At 45.8% G+C, this 16,267-nt stretch overlaps 1 protein-coding gene across 3 annotated transcripts in view; it reads left to right on the top strand.

The window, feature by feature from the left end:
- CPEB1 (cytoplasmic polyadenylation element binding protein 1) overlaps positions 1 to 14,649 on the top strand; it is a 201,806-nt gene extending 187,157 nt beyond the window's left edge. For all 3 annotated transcript variants that reach the window (XM_030187973.1, XM_030187981.1, XM_030187988.1), the window contains 2 exons: positions 3,663 to 3,743; positions 13,206 to 14,649. In XM_030187973.1, coding sequence (XP_030043833.1) covers positions 3,663 to 3,743; positions 13,206 to 13,316 — 192 coding nt within the window. In that variant the 3' untranslated portion in view covers positions 13,317 to 14,649. The remainder of the gene's footprint in view (positions 1 to 3,662; positions 3,744 to 13,205) is intronic.
- The last annotated feature ends 1,618 nt before the right edge of the window (positions 14,650 to 16,267 follow it).

The following is a 16,267-nucleotide window of genomic DNA, read 5'->3' on the forward strand; positions in this document are numbered from 1 at the left end:
TTTAAGCCGATAATATCTTCTGTGATCCTCCTGTTGTGTTCTGTATTTCTTGAACAGTCTCTTTGCCCTTATTTTTTCAGCCACCTGTTTGGAGAACTATGTAGGATTCCTGTTTCTCTTAGTTTTTGTTTCCTTGTGTAACAAATCAGTTGCCATATGTATAGCAACTTTGCTTGGACCACTGCACTTCCACTTCACCCATGCCATCAACTCCTCCTTCAGGTATTCCCCCATCTTACCAAAATCAGCACGTCTGAAATCCAGTACTTTAAGTTTTGTGTGGCTGCACTCCGCTTTTTGCTCTTATATCAAACCATATTGTGTGGTGATTGCTATTGCCTAGGTGGACTCTCACCCGGACACTGGAAACACTGCCTCCATTTGTGAGCATTAGATCCAGCATCACCCTTCCCTCATGGGTTCAGTCTCCATTTGTCTGAACGAGACACTGAAGTCATCCATGGTCTCCCTACTTTTCCAATTCTGCCAACGTGACATTCCAGTCCACATCAGGCAAGTTGAAATCTCCCAGCAACAGCGCCACCCTTTTATACCAAGCTTATGGATATCTATCAGATCCTTGTCCAGCTTCTCTATTTGTACTGGAGGTCTGTAGATAACAACCATGTGGATACAGGTTCCATCTTGCCAGAGCAATCCATATAGCTTCTTCTTTTTTACAGGTCCCCTGCATTTCAGCCACTCTATTACTTTTCACATACAGTGCCACTTCTCTACCTCTTCAGCCCTCCGTATTCTTCCTAAAAAGATTATAAGAGTATGGTCGCATCTCATTCATAAGTCATTGAACTAGGTCTCTGTAATAGCAACAATATCAGTCTTCAAACATCAGGGCTTGCAGATCTTGAACCTTGTTACTTGGGTTACGAACATTTGTGCTCATCGCTTTCCACGTGCTAAGTGAGTTTAGATGACTTTCTAAATTAACATTACAAGTACATAAGTATTTCCTTACTGGGACAGACCAAAGGCCCATCAAGCCCAGCATCCTGTTTCCAACCGTGGCCAATCCAGGTTACAAGTACCTGGCAAGATCCCAAAACAGTACAATACGTTTTATGCTGTTTATCCTAGAAATAAGCAGTGGATTTTCCCCAAGTCCATTTTAATAATGGCTTATGGACTTTTCTTTTAGGAAACCTATCCAAACCTTTTTAAACCCCGCTAAGCTAACTGCTTTTACTACATTCCCTGGCAGCTAATTCCAGCGCTTAATTACACATTGAGTGAAGAAATATTTTCTCTGAATTTTGTTTTAAATTTACTACTTTGTAGCTTCATTGCATGCCCCTTAGTCTTAGTATTTTTGGAAAGAGTAAACAAGCGATTCACATCTACCCATTCCAGTCCACTCATTTTATAGACCTCTATGATATCTCCTTTGTCTCTTCTCCAAGCTGAAGAGCCCTAGACGCTTTAGCCTTTCCTCATAGGGAAGTCGTCCCATCCCCTTTTATCACGTTTGTCACCCTTCTCTGTAGCTTCTTATTCCACTATCTTTTTTTAGATGCGGTGACCAGAACCGCACACATTCGAGGTGCGGGCACACCATGGAGTGATACAAAAGCATAATGTCATTTTTGTTTCCTTTCCTAATAACATTTTATTTCCTTTCTTAGCCACTGCTGCACACTGAGCAGAGTTTCAATGATGACACCTAGAACCTTTACCTGGCCAGTCACTCATAATGTGGAACCTTGCATTACGTAGCTAGTTTGGGTTCCTCTTTCCTACATCCATCACTTTGCACTTGCTCACATTAAATGTCATCTGCCGTTTGGATGCCCAGTCTACCAGTCTCGTAAGGTCCTTTTATAATACTTCACAATCCTCTTGCGATTTAACAACTTTGAATAACTGTGTTATCGGCAAATGTAATTACCTCACTAGTTACACTCCTCTCTAGATCATTTATAAATGTTAAAAAGCAGTGGTCCTAGCACAGATCCCTGGGGAACCCCACTATTTACCCTTCTCATTGAGAATACTAACCATGTAACCCTACTGTTTTCTATCTTTTAACCAGGTTTTTTTTTAAATATTACAATAAAACACTACCTCCTATCCCATGACTCCAATTTCCTCTGGAGTCTTTCATGAGGTACTTTTTCAAATGCCTTTTGAAATTCCAAATACACTATATTGACCGGCTCACCTTATCCACATGTTTGTTCACCCCTTCAAAGAAATGTAATAAATTGGTGAGGCAAGATTTCCCTTCACTTAAATCCATGTCTGTTTTCTCATTAATCCATACTTTTGAATATGCTCTAATTTTGTTCTACCATGCTCAGTTTTAAAGATAAATTACTTATTACTAACAATAGATCCACAATTCTATCAGTACTTCCGATCCAGGCGATTTGCTACTCCTTGGTTTGTCAAATTGTCATTTCCATCTTCCAGGTTTATAGTAATTTCATTCAGGGTTTTTTTTTTTTTTTTGAACAGCATTCACACCTGATGTAAACTTTTGATCTTCGCAGAGCCTTGGCACTAAAGGGTTTGCCCTGCCTCACTTCATGCATACAATGCATCAAGAGCAAAGCTAATTTTAAAACAAAAGGTAGTTTTCATAGCTACTCACTATTTCTGGGATTGGGGGAAATATGAATTGGAACAAGACTACAGATTCTCTTAATATCAAACTTGGTGACTCCTACTTCCATAGCATCCCTCCAAACAGGCTTAGACAGGTTATGCACTTGTACCGGTAGGTGGGTGGAGGCTGAATAGAATTCTGGTGTAGCCTATAAATTAGCTGTGCAACCTTGACGGTCTGGTAGGCCTGAAGATTCCTAGCCCAGAGGGGTTGGGGGGGGGGCAGTTACTGGGGTTAGCAATGTTTGTAATTCATTCTGGCTCTGAATTTCTCTGCTTCTCTCCCAGATATCCTCCTTATCCATGTAGGCCGGTCTGGAGGGTCTAAAGGAACGCAAATAGATACGGTCTAATTTCTCCATTTCTGACATGCCCCATTCTCCTTGTGCAGTGGAGAATAATGCTTCCTTATCTTTATCCCCCCCCCCCCCTTAGGAACCTTATAATGAGAAGATTACAATTAGTAAATGTGGGGTACAAATGCAACAAATAAATTGTGCTTCAGATACACTAATAGCCTGTAAATGGTTTTAGTTTACAACTGTACAAATTAATATTTGACTTTCACTTCCCCAAAACTTTGTATATTCAAAGCAGTTGTGTTAAAAATATCAACCTAGAACTGTAGTCACTGAATTAGGGCTGTACCAAATATTCATATTTGATTTGGGTTCCGCCCTACCCCCCCCCCCCCCCCCCCCCCCCCCAAGAATAGTGCCCCAAATACGCTATTCGTATTTGGCCAAATAGTGATTTTAAATATGAATAATCCTGGGCTTTGGGCTATACTGTTCTAAATCCTACTGAAATAATATATGATCTGATTTCACATTGCTGCTTTTATTTCTTAAAGCTCAATGCCCATTATTCATATTTGACCAAATATTTTTCATTATTTATATTCTGCCAAATAGTAAAATATGCTGTTTGGTACAGCTCTGGCCCTGAATCTTAGGGCAGTGATCCTTACAAATTTTGATGTAAAGATGCTTCAAGGCACCTCAGACACTGGTGCTGGTAACTATTCTCTCTTTTCACAGGTTCAGATTGATCCGTACCTGGAAGATTCCATGTGCCAGGTGTGCAGTGCTCAGCCAGGTCCTTTCTTCTGCAGAGATCAGGTAAAAAGGAAAAAAAAAGTTGCTAACAGAAGCATGTTCTATGGGGAACAGGTGTGCTCCGGATACAACCAAGATTTTCTAAACTGACTAGACACAACACATGATGGTGCCACTTCAGAAGTAGCAGACAGCATGACATATGCTGAGCTAGTCTTCATAGGTTAGATGGCTTTCAGTAATTCTGATTGCAAGAATTATTTCCCCCCATGACTAGTTATAAAAACCGTGTTTGAAAATTGTTCTTGCTGCACAAGTAGAAGGGGCCAGGGGAAGAAAAATATTAGACTTCATTTTGAAATTTACATATCTGTTCACTTGCTTGCACAATGGATGCAAAATTACCTGCGTTCAGTGTCATAAGTGTAATGCAGACACACTTGTCTGGTAGATTTCTCTGCCGGCTGGTTGTTCGGACACACTCTAGCTTGCTCAGTAAGTTTCACTGCCAGTTAGGAGCAGAGCCTTTCCCGCTCAAGGAACATCACCCTGTCTGTTGGTTCTTTTCCACAAGCAAGACAAGGCGTTCTTAGGGGGTAAGGAAATTCTGACCCTTTTCGGTGGTCTTACCCCGCTCTCATTAACAATTTTGAATCCTACATGTGCCAACTGAACAGACCAAGTATTGGTACAAACGGGCTTGTTTACTGCAGGTCCATCCTTCCTGGTACATACAGGCTCCCTCGGAGTACCACAGGGTATGAGCACCACTGACTCAGCCCCTCAGGAGACTCAAAACCTTCTGCACAGCTATGCAGGGATAAAACCGGCAAAAGCAGCCGCTACAAGCGGTTCACTTCTGTACCTGTAAATACCAGAAAAACCCTGCTGTCTTCCCCTGTGGCCACTCATTGGGTACAACAGGGAACTCTGTCCCCTACCATCAAGACTTCCTCAAAATGGTAGAGAGATTCAACACCTTCTCCAATTAGTTAAGTCTTCCACTTAATCAGACTATAACAAAAAAAAGAGTAAAACCAAGCACTGTTCTTCTGCCACTCCTTAGACATCCACTTCACAATCATTTCAGTCCCCTCAGGACCCTGACTACTTTGAAGCCAATAACTGCACCACTACAAGCTACTCAAGACACAGCCTCTCTTCTACAGCTACAGTTGTTCCAAAATAGCAGCCATCTCCAGTATTGTATTCTCCTCCTGTTTCATCCAGCTCCTTTCCCAGTGCTTTATTCTTCTATCCCTAGTACCTTTTTTGCACCCGAGAAGTCCTTCTTCTCTACAACTTTTTCACAGCATTTTAAAGGTGGTTGATTCTCCATCAGAACCTGTTGCAATCCCTATCATTCCTATTTTACAGGATTACAAGCAAAAAGCTGGCAGAACCACTATGCCCAACAACTAACCTCTATTTGTGAAATACAAAGTTGTCTGCTCCTGGACGAGACTCAACTATCTCACCATTCTGTATTGATTGAGGCTGTCATTAATAAATCTGTCTTCAAAGTTTTATCCTCTTTACCCTCCTGGGAAGAGAGGTGTGGTAGTCGTGTTAGTCCACGTTTAAAGGTAATCAAAAGAAATAAAACATGGAAAAGAAAATAAGATAATTTTTTTTTTATTGGGCATAATACAAAACCAGAACACTACCAGTGATTTCATGGTAAGAATCCTAAAAGGGAACTTTAAAACAATACAGGAATGTAAGACCTTTGAAGTCAGAATGATTAAATATTTTGACACCCACCAGACAGGACTTAACAAAGATCTGGGTTTCCTAGCCCATTATAAACCATAAAATTGTACTTCTTCCTCAGCAATCCTCCAGACCGTTCAAGACGTTTGGGTTATGCACTCCTACCAGCAGAGGTAGACTGAGAACACTAAAACTTCTTATACAAGTAGCCTGTGCGGACCTTCTACTAACCAGTATTTTCTCAGTCTCAGCAGATAAAACGTCTTCAAGGGTGTTCTTGCCTTAGGCAGTTTTGCCTATTAGGCTATCAGAGCCCAAAGCAACTGTTTGTTTTTATTGTGTTTGCAGCCATTATGTCTAAGCCGGCGAGGTTTTGTGCGAAGCGCAGCATTGAAGTGAAAGGTGGCCAATGTAAATTTTGTGGGGAGCCTACGCTGTCAGCGCTCTTGCCCCCCATGCTTTCCCCTGAGTCGGTGGAGGTGTTGGGCGGCGATTTGACCGCACATTCTGGGCCGGCAACAGCGGAGCCGGTTTTGGCGGGAAGCTCAGCCCTTTTGGCTGTGCATTCCGTACCGGCACCGGGGGACCCATGTGTGGCAGGAGGCGCGCCTAGTTTAGCCGCAGATCACGCGATGGACCCTGCCGCCTTGGGAGCGAGGGGGGGTCCGTCGCGGAGACTGCGGGAAGTATTGTTGGGGCTTCAGCAGCGTTGGGGGGGGGGGGGGGGGGGTCTGGCTTCCCACCTGAGTTTGTTTGGTCTCTGTATAATGCCTGGAGAGATGGCCCCTCTCAGGCTGTTTGTTCCTTGGAGGCTGCTAGCTCAGTGGGACTTAAGCGCCCACGGGTGGATATTTCGGAGCCTATGGAGATACTTTCTCTGCCTGGGTCAGACGTTTGGAGTGACCCAGGAGAGGAGGATCTCGTAGATGTTTGAGGATCAGGATAGGCTAAGGCCTGGGGAAGATTCTTCAGTGGTTCGCATTTTTCATAAGATTAGATTGTAAGCTCTTTGAGCAGGGACTGTCTTTCTTCTATGTTTGTGCAGCGCTGCGTATGCCTTGTAGCGCTATAGAAATGCTAAATAGTAGTAGTAGTAGTAGTAGAGGAGTTGTTAGAGCTCATTGATCAGGTGATCTCTACTTTGAAGTTTGCTCCGGCGGCCACTCCCTCTGCGGAGGGACCCCAGGTAGATCCCTTGGTTAAGGGGATTCAGAGAGCCCTCCCGTTCCTTTCCCATGAATTCAGACATTAGGGACATAGTTTTTCAGGAATGGTCTGTGCCGGAGGCTGCTTGTAAGGTGTCTAGGGCTATGGCGCGGCTGTATCCCTTGCCTCCGGAAGATTTGGCTGTGCTGAAACCACCTACTGTGGATGCAGTGTTTACGGCGGTTACTGAGGCTTCGGCCATTCCGGTGGTTGGCGGTACAGCCTTACGGGATCCTCAGGATAGGAAGCTAGAGTCCTTTCTGAAGCGCGACTTTGATTTGTCGGCTTTGGCCTTGCAAGCCTCTGTGTGTGGGGGCTTGGTAGCCAGAGCTTGTTTCCTTTGGGCGGAGAAGCTCTTGGATGAGCCTGCGTTAGATAGGACTGGTTTGGTTCAGGAGCTGGCCAAATTGGAGATGGGGTCTTCGTTTTTGGCGGACACCCTTTATGATTTGCTAAGGGCTTCGGCTAAGAATATAGCTCTGGCGGTGACGGCTCGCAGGGCTCTTTGGCTTAGGGGCTGGGTGACAGATGCTGCCTCTAAAGCAAAGTTGTGTTCTCTACCTTTCAAAGGTTCTATGTTGTTTGGAGAGGACTTGGATAAACTGATGAGTGGTCTTGGGGATACCAAGGTCTCACGGTTGCCGGAGTTACGGCCTAAGTCGGCTAGTCGAGGGAGTTCGGCTAGAGGTCAGTTTAACGACACGAGGCGGTACAGGCCGGGCAGATTTGTATCTCCTTCTAAAAGCCGTTTTTTCCAGCGGACGCAGTCCTTTCGAGGGGGTCGTCGAGGAGGTCGGGACTCCTCCGGAGGTGCCGGAAATGGTAATAAGTCCCCCTTTATGAAGGTGTGCGGGTCCAGCCTCTGGTGAAGGTCGGGGTGCGACTTTGTCTGTTTTATCAGGGGTGGACTCAATTTACTTCAGATCAGTGGGTGCTGGAGGTCGTTCACGACGGTGATGCGCTCGAGTTCGAGCACCCGCTGCCGGATCTGTTCTCTCTCCTTGTCACTCTTGAGTCAAGTTAAAAGCTATTCAAGAGACTCTGGGTCACTTAATCTAGTTGGGAGCTGTGGTACCCGTTCCTTGGCATGAGCAGGGAATGGGTGGTTCCATTTACTTTGTGGTGCCGAAGGACCAGTTTCGACCCATTTTAGATCTCAAGAGGGTCAATGGGGAGCTTAAGGTGCCGTCCTTCCGCATGGAGACTCTGCGCTCGGTCATAGTGGCTGTTCGTCAGGGAGAATTTCTCACGTCACTGGATCGCACGGAAGCGTATCTGCATGTGCCGATTCGAGAGGCCCATCAGCGTTTCCTTTGTTTTGCTGTTTTAAGGAGGCACTTTCAGTTTTGTGCTCTGCCTTTTGGTCTGGCAACGGCTCCACGCACCTTCTCCAAGATAATGGTGGTGGTTGCAGCGGCTTTGCGGAGGCAGGGAATTCTGCTGCATCCATACCTGGACGACTGGTTGATCCGGGCGAAGTCTCGGGCTCACAGTGTGGCGGCAACGGCTCAGGTGGTCGCGTTTCTGGAATCGCTCGGATGGGTAGTGAATGTAGTCAAGTCAGTTGATCCCATCACAGTGCGGTTCGACACAGCAGTGGGGTTGTGTTTTTCTGCCGGATTCTCGGATTGCCTCTCTTCAGCAGCAGGTCCGGCTGTTAGTCCGTTCAGAGTCTGACGGTTCGAATGTACCTTCGGGTTCTGGGCCTCATGGCAGCGACGCAGCGACGATAGAGGTAGTACCATGGGCCAGGGCACATATGCGTCACCTTCAGTCGGCTCTGTTGTCCCGGTGGACTCCCCAGGTACACAGTTTGGCGTTGCAGTTGCCATTGAGGGGGGCTTCTCTGCGCAGTCTCCAGTGGTGGCTGTGCTCGGCCCATCTGAAAAAGGGCATGCCGTTGGAACCTCCTCAGTGGGTGATTCTATTAACGGATGCCAGTCTGCTCGGCTGGGGAGCTCAGTGTCTCGGTTGGTCCGCGCAGGGGCGGTGGTCTATCAACCGGTTGGCGACAAGGGAGATTCGGCTAGCTCTGTTGGCATTTTGCTCAAGTGTGGTCGGAAAGGTGGTAAGAGTCATGTCCGACAATGCGACGGCGGTAGCGTATGTCAACCGGCAGGGCGGTACAAAGAGTCCGCGGTTGGCAATCGAGACAGCTCTGCTCATGAGTTGGGCGGAAAGGCATCTAGTGCAGGTTTCGGCAGTGCACGTGGCCGGGGTGGACAGCGTGAATGCGGATTTTCTAAGCAGACACATGTTGGACCCCGGAGAATGGTCTCTGCACCGGTCGGTGTTCAACCAGATAGTTCTAAAGTGGGGAATGCCAGTAGTGGATTTTATGGCATCGGCACAGAATGCTCAGGTTCCTCGGTATTTCAGTCGGCATCGGGATCCGCGAGCGGAAGGGATCGATGCGTTGGTCCTTCCGTGGCCTCAGTGGGTATTGCTGTACGTGTTCCCCCGTGGCCCTTGATAGGTCAAGTCCTACAGAGGGTAGAATGTCATGCGGGTCCGGTGTTGGTGGCCCCGAATTGGCCGCGTCGGCCGTGGTTCGGGGATCTGATGCACCTGTTAGAAGGTGAGCCTCTGCGGCTGGGGGGGGGCTTGGTGCTGTTGTCAGGGTCCAATTGTCATGCTGGATCCGGCTCGGTTCTCACTTACGGTGTGGCCCTTGAGAGGGAACGGTTGAGAAGGGAAAGGGTTTTCCCCTCAGGTGATTCAGACGATGCTGCAGTCTCGCAAACGTTCGTCTTTGGCCTATGTGCGTGTGGCGCATATTTGAAGATTGGTGTGGGGACCGTGCGCGTGTCCCTTCAACTTCTGTCGTATATTTTAGATTTCTTGCAGGATGGTTTTGAGAAGGGCCTTTCATTGTCATCTTTGAAGGTGCAGGGCAGGTCGGTTGCGTCTTCCCCAGATGTGGTCCGTTTTTTGAGGGGGGGGTGAAGTTGCTTCGTCGTCCTCAGCGGCCGGTAGTTACACAGTGGGATCTTAATATTGTTCTTGACTCTTTGGCGTGTTCTCCTTTTGAACCCTTGGAGTCTTGTTCGATAAAAGACCTTACTGTGAAGGTGGTCTTTTTGGTAGCTATATCGTCTGCTCGCAGGATATCGGAACTTCAGGCTCTTTCATGTAGGCCTCCCTTTCTGTGGTTTTCTTAGGAAAAGGTTTTGCTGCGTCCAGTGCCTTCGTTTTTGCCTAAGGTGGTATTTTCCTTTCGTGTCAATCAGGTGATTTCGTTGCCGGTCTTGGAGGACCAGACGGGGGATGCTTCTCAGCGTCATTTGGCGAAATTGGATGTGCGCAGAGTGTTGAAGGTTTACTTGCGCAGGTCGGAGGAATTCAGGTCTTCGGACAGGTTATTTGTCCTTCATGGGGGGCCAAGAAGGGAGCGGCTGCTTCTAAGGCATCTATAGCTCGGTGGTTGAAGGCTGCCATCTCTTCGGCTTACATATTGCATAGCCGTACGGTGCCGGTGGGGCTCAAGGCACATTCCACTAGGGGGATGGCGGCTTCTTGGGCAGAGAGTAGTTTTGTTCCACCGGTGGACATTTTGTAGAGCAGCGGTGTGGTCCTCCCTGCATTCTTTTGTCAAACATTACAGAGTGGATGTACAGGCAAGGGAGGATGCCAGTTATGGAGCTGCAGTCCTGCCCTCAGGGCTTCGCAGGTCCCACCCTTAGATGTGTTTACTGCTTTGGTACGTCCCAAGCGTCTTGAACAGTCTGGAGGATTGCTGAGGAAGGTGAAATTAGGCCTTACCTACTAATTTTCTTTCCTCTAGATCCTCTAGACCGTTCAAGAGCCCCCACCCAGTGTATCAGACAGTTCAGGATGATATTTTCTTTAGACTTCAGTTGCTGATATTTCTAGTAGCTCCTGTGATTTGGGTCCTGGAGTTTTACTAAGGGCAGTTTGTGGTACCGTTTGTGCCCATCTGCAGTTGAATTCCCCCGTCTTAAGGGGAGGAGATCTGAGCGTGGATTCAGTGGTTTTGTTCAGGTGGAGGTGTGTTTTGTTCCTCTGCTTTGTTACTGTTTTACTGGTTAGTAGAAGGTCTGCACAGGCTACTTGTATAAGAAGTTTGTGTTCTCACTCCCTCTGCTGGTAGCAGTGCATAACCCAAGCGTCTTGAACAGTTTGGATGATCTAGAGGAAAGAAAATTAGCAGGCCTAATTTCACCTTTAAGACCCATGGGGCTAGGGAAATGCCTATTGTACTTTCATGTAACTGAGAGGGCTAGCAATGAAAAAGTATGAGTTAGAGCACTTTGGTCTTTTTTTCCTCTTTTTCTAATACGCGGAATATTTGTCCTGTACTTCTAGGATGGTGTTTTTGAACAGCATCCACACCTGATTCAAGTTTTTTACCCTTTCAGCCGCTCCCCTCAGTCTTTTTTTCACCGTTCTCCTCATTTTATCGTAGTCTCCTTTTTTTTTTAAAGTTAAACGCTAGTGTATTTGATTTCCTGAGTTCACTTCGTAGCCAATATCAAAACCAATCATATTTATGATCACTGTTATCAAGCGGCCCTCGCACCGTTAACCCCTGAACCAGATCATGAGCCCCACTAATGATTAAGTCTAGTATTTTCCCTTCTCTCGTCGGCTCCTGAACCAGCTGTTCCATGAAGCTGTCTTTGATTTCATCAAGAAATTTCACCTCCCTTGCGTGTACCGATGTTTCATTCACCCAGTCTATATCCGGATAATTGAAGTCACCCTTAATATTACATTGCCCTTTTTATTCGCTTCCCTAATTTCCCTTGTCATTGCCGTGTCCGTCTGCTCGTCTTGGCCAGGCGGACGGTAGTACACTCCTATCACCATCCCTTTTCACGTGGAATTTTAATCCACAAGGATTCCAGTCAGGGTTTTGTCTCCTGCAATATTTGCAGCCTGAGTCAAGGTTCTCATTTACATACAGCGCTACCCCTCCTCCAATCCTATCCACCCTATCGCTGCGATATAATTTGTAGCCCTGTATGACTGTCCCATTGGTTATCTTCCTTCCACCAGGTCTCAGAGATTCCTATGATATCCACTTTTTCATTGTGCGCAATGTACTCCATCTCTCCCATCTTATGCCTCAGGCTCCTGGCATTTGCGTATAGACATTTCAATGTATGCTGCTTGTCCTGATTATTATTACGTTTAATACGTGGCATTATTATGTTGTCTTCCGTCTGGTCATTATTAATTTTATTTAAGTCTATCTGATCCTCTGATTTCTTTGTCGTCCTTACAGGTAACTCTTTTTTCCCTATCTGGGTGATATCCTCAAAAGATATCATCTTTCAAACCATGCACTTTTGAGCGACTGTCGGCCTTTCCCCCGTTTCTAGTTTAAAAGCTGCTCTATTTCCTTTTTAAAAGTTGACGCCAGCAGCCTGGTCCCACCCTGGTTAAGGTGAAGCCCATCAGATCGGAATAGGCTCTCCCTTCCCCAGAATGCTGACCAGTTCCTGACAAATCCAAAACCCTCCTCCCCACACCATCGTCTCATCCACGTGTTGAGACTCTGGATCTCTGCCTGTCGCTTGGGCCCTGCGCGTGGAACAGGTAGTATTTCAGAAAATGCTACCCTAGAGGATTTGGCTTTGAGCTTCCTTCCTAAAAGCCTAAATTTAGCTTCCAGAACATCTCTCCCACATTTTCCTACGTCGTTGGTACCCACGTGTACCAAGATGGCCGGTTCCTCCCCAGCACTATCTATAATCTTGTCTAGGTGCCGCGTAAGGTCCGCCACCTTCGCACCAGGCAGGCAAGTCACCAGGCGATCCTCACGTCCACCAGCCACCCAGCTATCTACATGCCTAATGATTGAGTCGCCAACTACAACAGCAGTCCTATCTTTTCTCCTGTGGGCTGTAATCAGAGACATATCCTCAGTGCGAGAGGATAATTCAACATTCATAAACTTCGGGCTCTGCTGTTTTCATGTTTGTGAATGATTACACTAGTCCTTCACTTCATGACCCATCTTGTTTGCCACTGTTGAGCACTGTTGCAGAAATATTTGCTACATGTTTGGTATCATAGGAGCTAGCTCGGGGTGTCTGAGTACCCCCCAGTATTGAGCAACTACCTTCACTTTGTCAAAGTATTGGTAATATATGATGGGTTCAACACCCCCAGTCACTGTGAAAAGTTGGTTCCTATGTTTATATTCTACAGAACAGCTCCAAAGGTACTAAAGTACAGAAGATGGCACTCTTCAGGTGCATGGAGAAAAAGTAAGCTTCATGCTAGTTAAGTTAATTTGCAGCTGCTTGCTTTACAGGTTGGGGAAGAAAAGAGCTTAGAAAAGTAAAATTGTAACTTTAAAACCACTAAATACAGAACACCATAATAAAAGCAAGAGAACTCTCACCCAAATTGCTATAAAGTAGGTCAAAATGTGGTAGGACACCACTTCATTTGACTCTTCTCAACCACAAAACTTTCTGAATGCTGCTATTTACCAAAACAGTACTTATAGCCTGCTTATACCTTAAGTTCAGTGTGGATAACAAGTCTGTATTTTCCTTAGGTGTGACTAGGTTACTTAGATGTGATTAGGTTATCTTAAAGTATAACTATTCTGAATTTTCTCACTTAAACCAGGTGTGCTTTAAATACTTCTGTCGCTCCTGCTGGCACTGGCAACACTCCATGGAAATCCTGCGCCACCATCGCCCACTCATGCGCAACCAGAAGAGTCGGGATTCCAGTTAAGGAGCAGTCTTCAGTGAGAAGCTTATACCTGCCAAGTGGGGAGAGCAAGGGCACACCTGCCAATGCACTTCCCAGACTGGAAGCACGCATAAAGACTAACAGGAAATCGTTCAAAAAAAAAAAAAGTTCACCTTTTGCACTTGCTGGTCTGTTTGTGGGGGTTTTTTCACACTAATGCACAGTAAGTTTTGTTGGGGGTTTTGAGGGGTGACCCTCCCCAGAACAGTTCTTGCAGTTCCCAGACTTTGGTCCCTGTATACTTTTTGCTGAGAAGAAGCAAAAAAAAGGGGTGCCATGTGTTCTGTAGGTGTTTGGTATAGTATCCACCACCTAGGTATTTTCTTTCATTTTTATTTATTGAGGCGCTTTTTTACATTCCTTGCAATTCAAATGGTAATAATGCAGCAGGTTTCATTGGCACCATTTATTTTGCAGTTGCCATACAGTGCCTTTCAATTTATTTAATTCCCATCTGAACGGCATAAACTGAGTGTTCAGCTGGTGTTTTTTACTGTAACAGCTAAAAGGGAGACCTTGCTCTTCATTTAAACCAAATCATAGTTCACACATTTTACGCTGTAAGGTTTTTACCAGTTCCTTTTTACACTCTTAAGATGGTTTTTAAGTCATTTGAAAAAAACAGAACTTTTCCCTTTTTTTCCTGGCAGCTTTTAACATTATTGCAACTTATTTTGTGTCTGGGGGCTGCTGGTTTAGAAGGAGAGTTGTGAAATCGAGATCTATTTGCAACCAGAGGACAGGATTTTTGGATTTTGAAACTGGACCGGATTAACGACATTGGAGCTGCTGTACATAGTTTTAAAAAGTTTGTTGCACTTTTTTAATTTGCACTTATTGGGGGGGGCTCTGAGGTTTTTAATCACAATCACAAGACAGACTTTTTTTTTAAATCTTGAGTTGAAAAGGGCTGCTGCCCTTCTGTAGGGGCAGATTGAAGGTTTTGAGAGTCATTGTGCCTACTGAAAACTAATCTTTTGGGTTTTGTTTTGTTTTTTTTGTCAAAACATACAGCCTACAGTACAGCAACTGTTGGTATTTCAAACATTGATATTTTTTACCCTTTTTTCCCCCCAATTGGAAGCTATGTGCCAAAGAACCGGTGTCACGTTAATTTTTTTTTCTTCTGCTGAGCTAAAATGCCTTGTTACACATCCCAGCTGCTCTTAATGTGGGTTTCTTTTTTTGTGAAGCTGTGTGAAGTCTCTACCTCATTGTAGTATGCAGGCAAGACTGCACTTACCTACAGATGTGGAGTAAGCTGTGGTGTACAATATATATTTTGGCACATAATAAAAACATGTTGAAGCAGTAAGCTACCTGTGACCTTTTTTCCCCCTCCCCCCCTCCATAGAGAAACTTGCTGATAAATCATTAGCCCAGCATGTTGGAATAGAATGCCATACATTGAACTGAGATAGGGAAGGGAGGACACACATTCAGGTGTCTTCAGGCAAAGTATAACTGGCAAATTGCTGGCATTGTGCCCCCTGAAATACTCCTGTAGTGCTAGCCATGCTGTTGGTTTTGTTGTGGGGTTTTTTTTCAAGTTCCAGCCAGTGCTGGGGAAGTGATTGGGGGGGGGGGGGGGGGAATAAAGGTTACTGCAGCATAGAGGGTAGTTATTCTGATTCCCCCGCACCCTTTTTTTTTTTTTTAATGGCCTTGTCTGCAGAAATGTAGAGGTGGTGGAGTGAGAAACAATACAGAGTGGGCTGTGACAAAATGGCTGCAGATCTCCCTATATTTTGTTCAGAGGAAGTAGCAATGGAGAGACTAGCTGACTCCTGGCCTGCACGGATACTGAAGACAAGTGCCAGGGTAGGGCACAGGGCTCAAAGCTAAAATTAGGAAAAGGGCATGAGGGAATAAGGTAGAGATGGGGAAGAAGTGGGGGTAGCAAAATTGGTATGAATTAGGAGCATGTAATGTGAAGAAAAAAAGTGGTACTGTCCAATATACAAAATAAATGGGGAAAAGATGCAGAGCATGGTTTAGGGAATAATTTCCAACCCATGTATGTAGCTGTGCTACATGTGTGCCTTTGATTTTAAGGGGAGATATATAGTTGGTGAATAGTGGGAATGGCTGGGGAGCTAGTTAGAAACTTTTATTCCTCCTTTCAATGCTGCAGAAACTGGCACTGTGCCGGAGGCCTCATAGGCTTGGGAGGGCTATATATAGTGCTGGATCCAAAATGCATACAAATACTGGCAAGGGTATTAAGCTCAAGTTCTGCTGTGCTTCCTCCCCCCCCCCCCCCCCCCCCCCCCCAAAAAAAAAAAAAAATTGTTGGAGCCACTATTGCTTAAATCACTGTTTTTCCCCAAGAAGGCTTGAAAACAGGAGACGGCATGAACCTATCTGGCCCATTGTGTGCTGAAGCCAGTCGGCAGAGCTTGTCACCCTGTCAGTTGTTTTGAGTGTACCAAGATGGTGGTGACTGCATTGGGGAGAATTAAAACCTCCTTGGGTGGAGACCAGTTTCAGTCTTGTGATATCATGTCATCTCCTGTTATTAAACCTCCTTGCTTTTCCCCAACCTCTCTGATTCAGATCTGATAGGTGTGAGTCACCACTTCCAGATACTTGGGTCAGACCTACACACAGGTTCTATTCATAGCAGCTGCCAAAAGCACCACCACCTTCTCTTCACTCCTTCCTACCCTCTGTAGTCTGGTATCCCCCCCCCCCCCCCCCCCCCCCCCCCCCCAGCAATCCTCCAACTTCCTATGGGCCACCGGCAGCTACTTCGGCTGGCCCTGGAAGTGTTCTCTGTTGTGCCCTGCCTACATGGACATAGGAAGCTGTATCAGATGAAATGAGACCCAACAGAGAAATTTTCCAAGGCTGACTGAAGCAGCTAGTTTTTCTTGTTGACGCTTCTGGCAGCCCACAGGATCATTGGGTGGGGGGTGGGGGGAAGAAGGAGG

The sequence above is a fragment of the Microcaecilia unicolor genome, chromosome 1 (assembly GCF_901765095.1).
Source record: "Microcaecilia unicolor chromosome 1, aMicUni1.1, whole genome shotgun sequence".
NCBI lineage: Eukaryota > Metazoa > Chordata > Amphibia > Gymnophiona > Siphonopidae > Microcaecilia > Microcaecilia unicolor.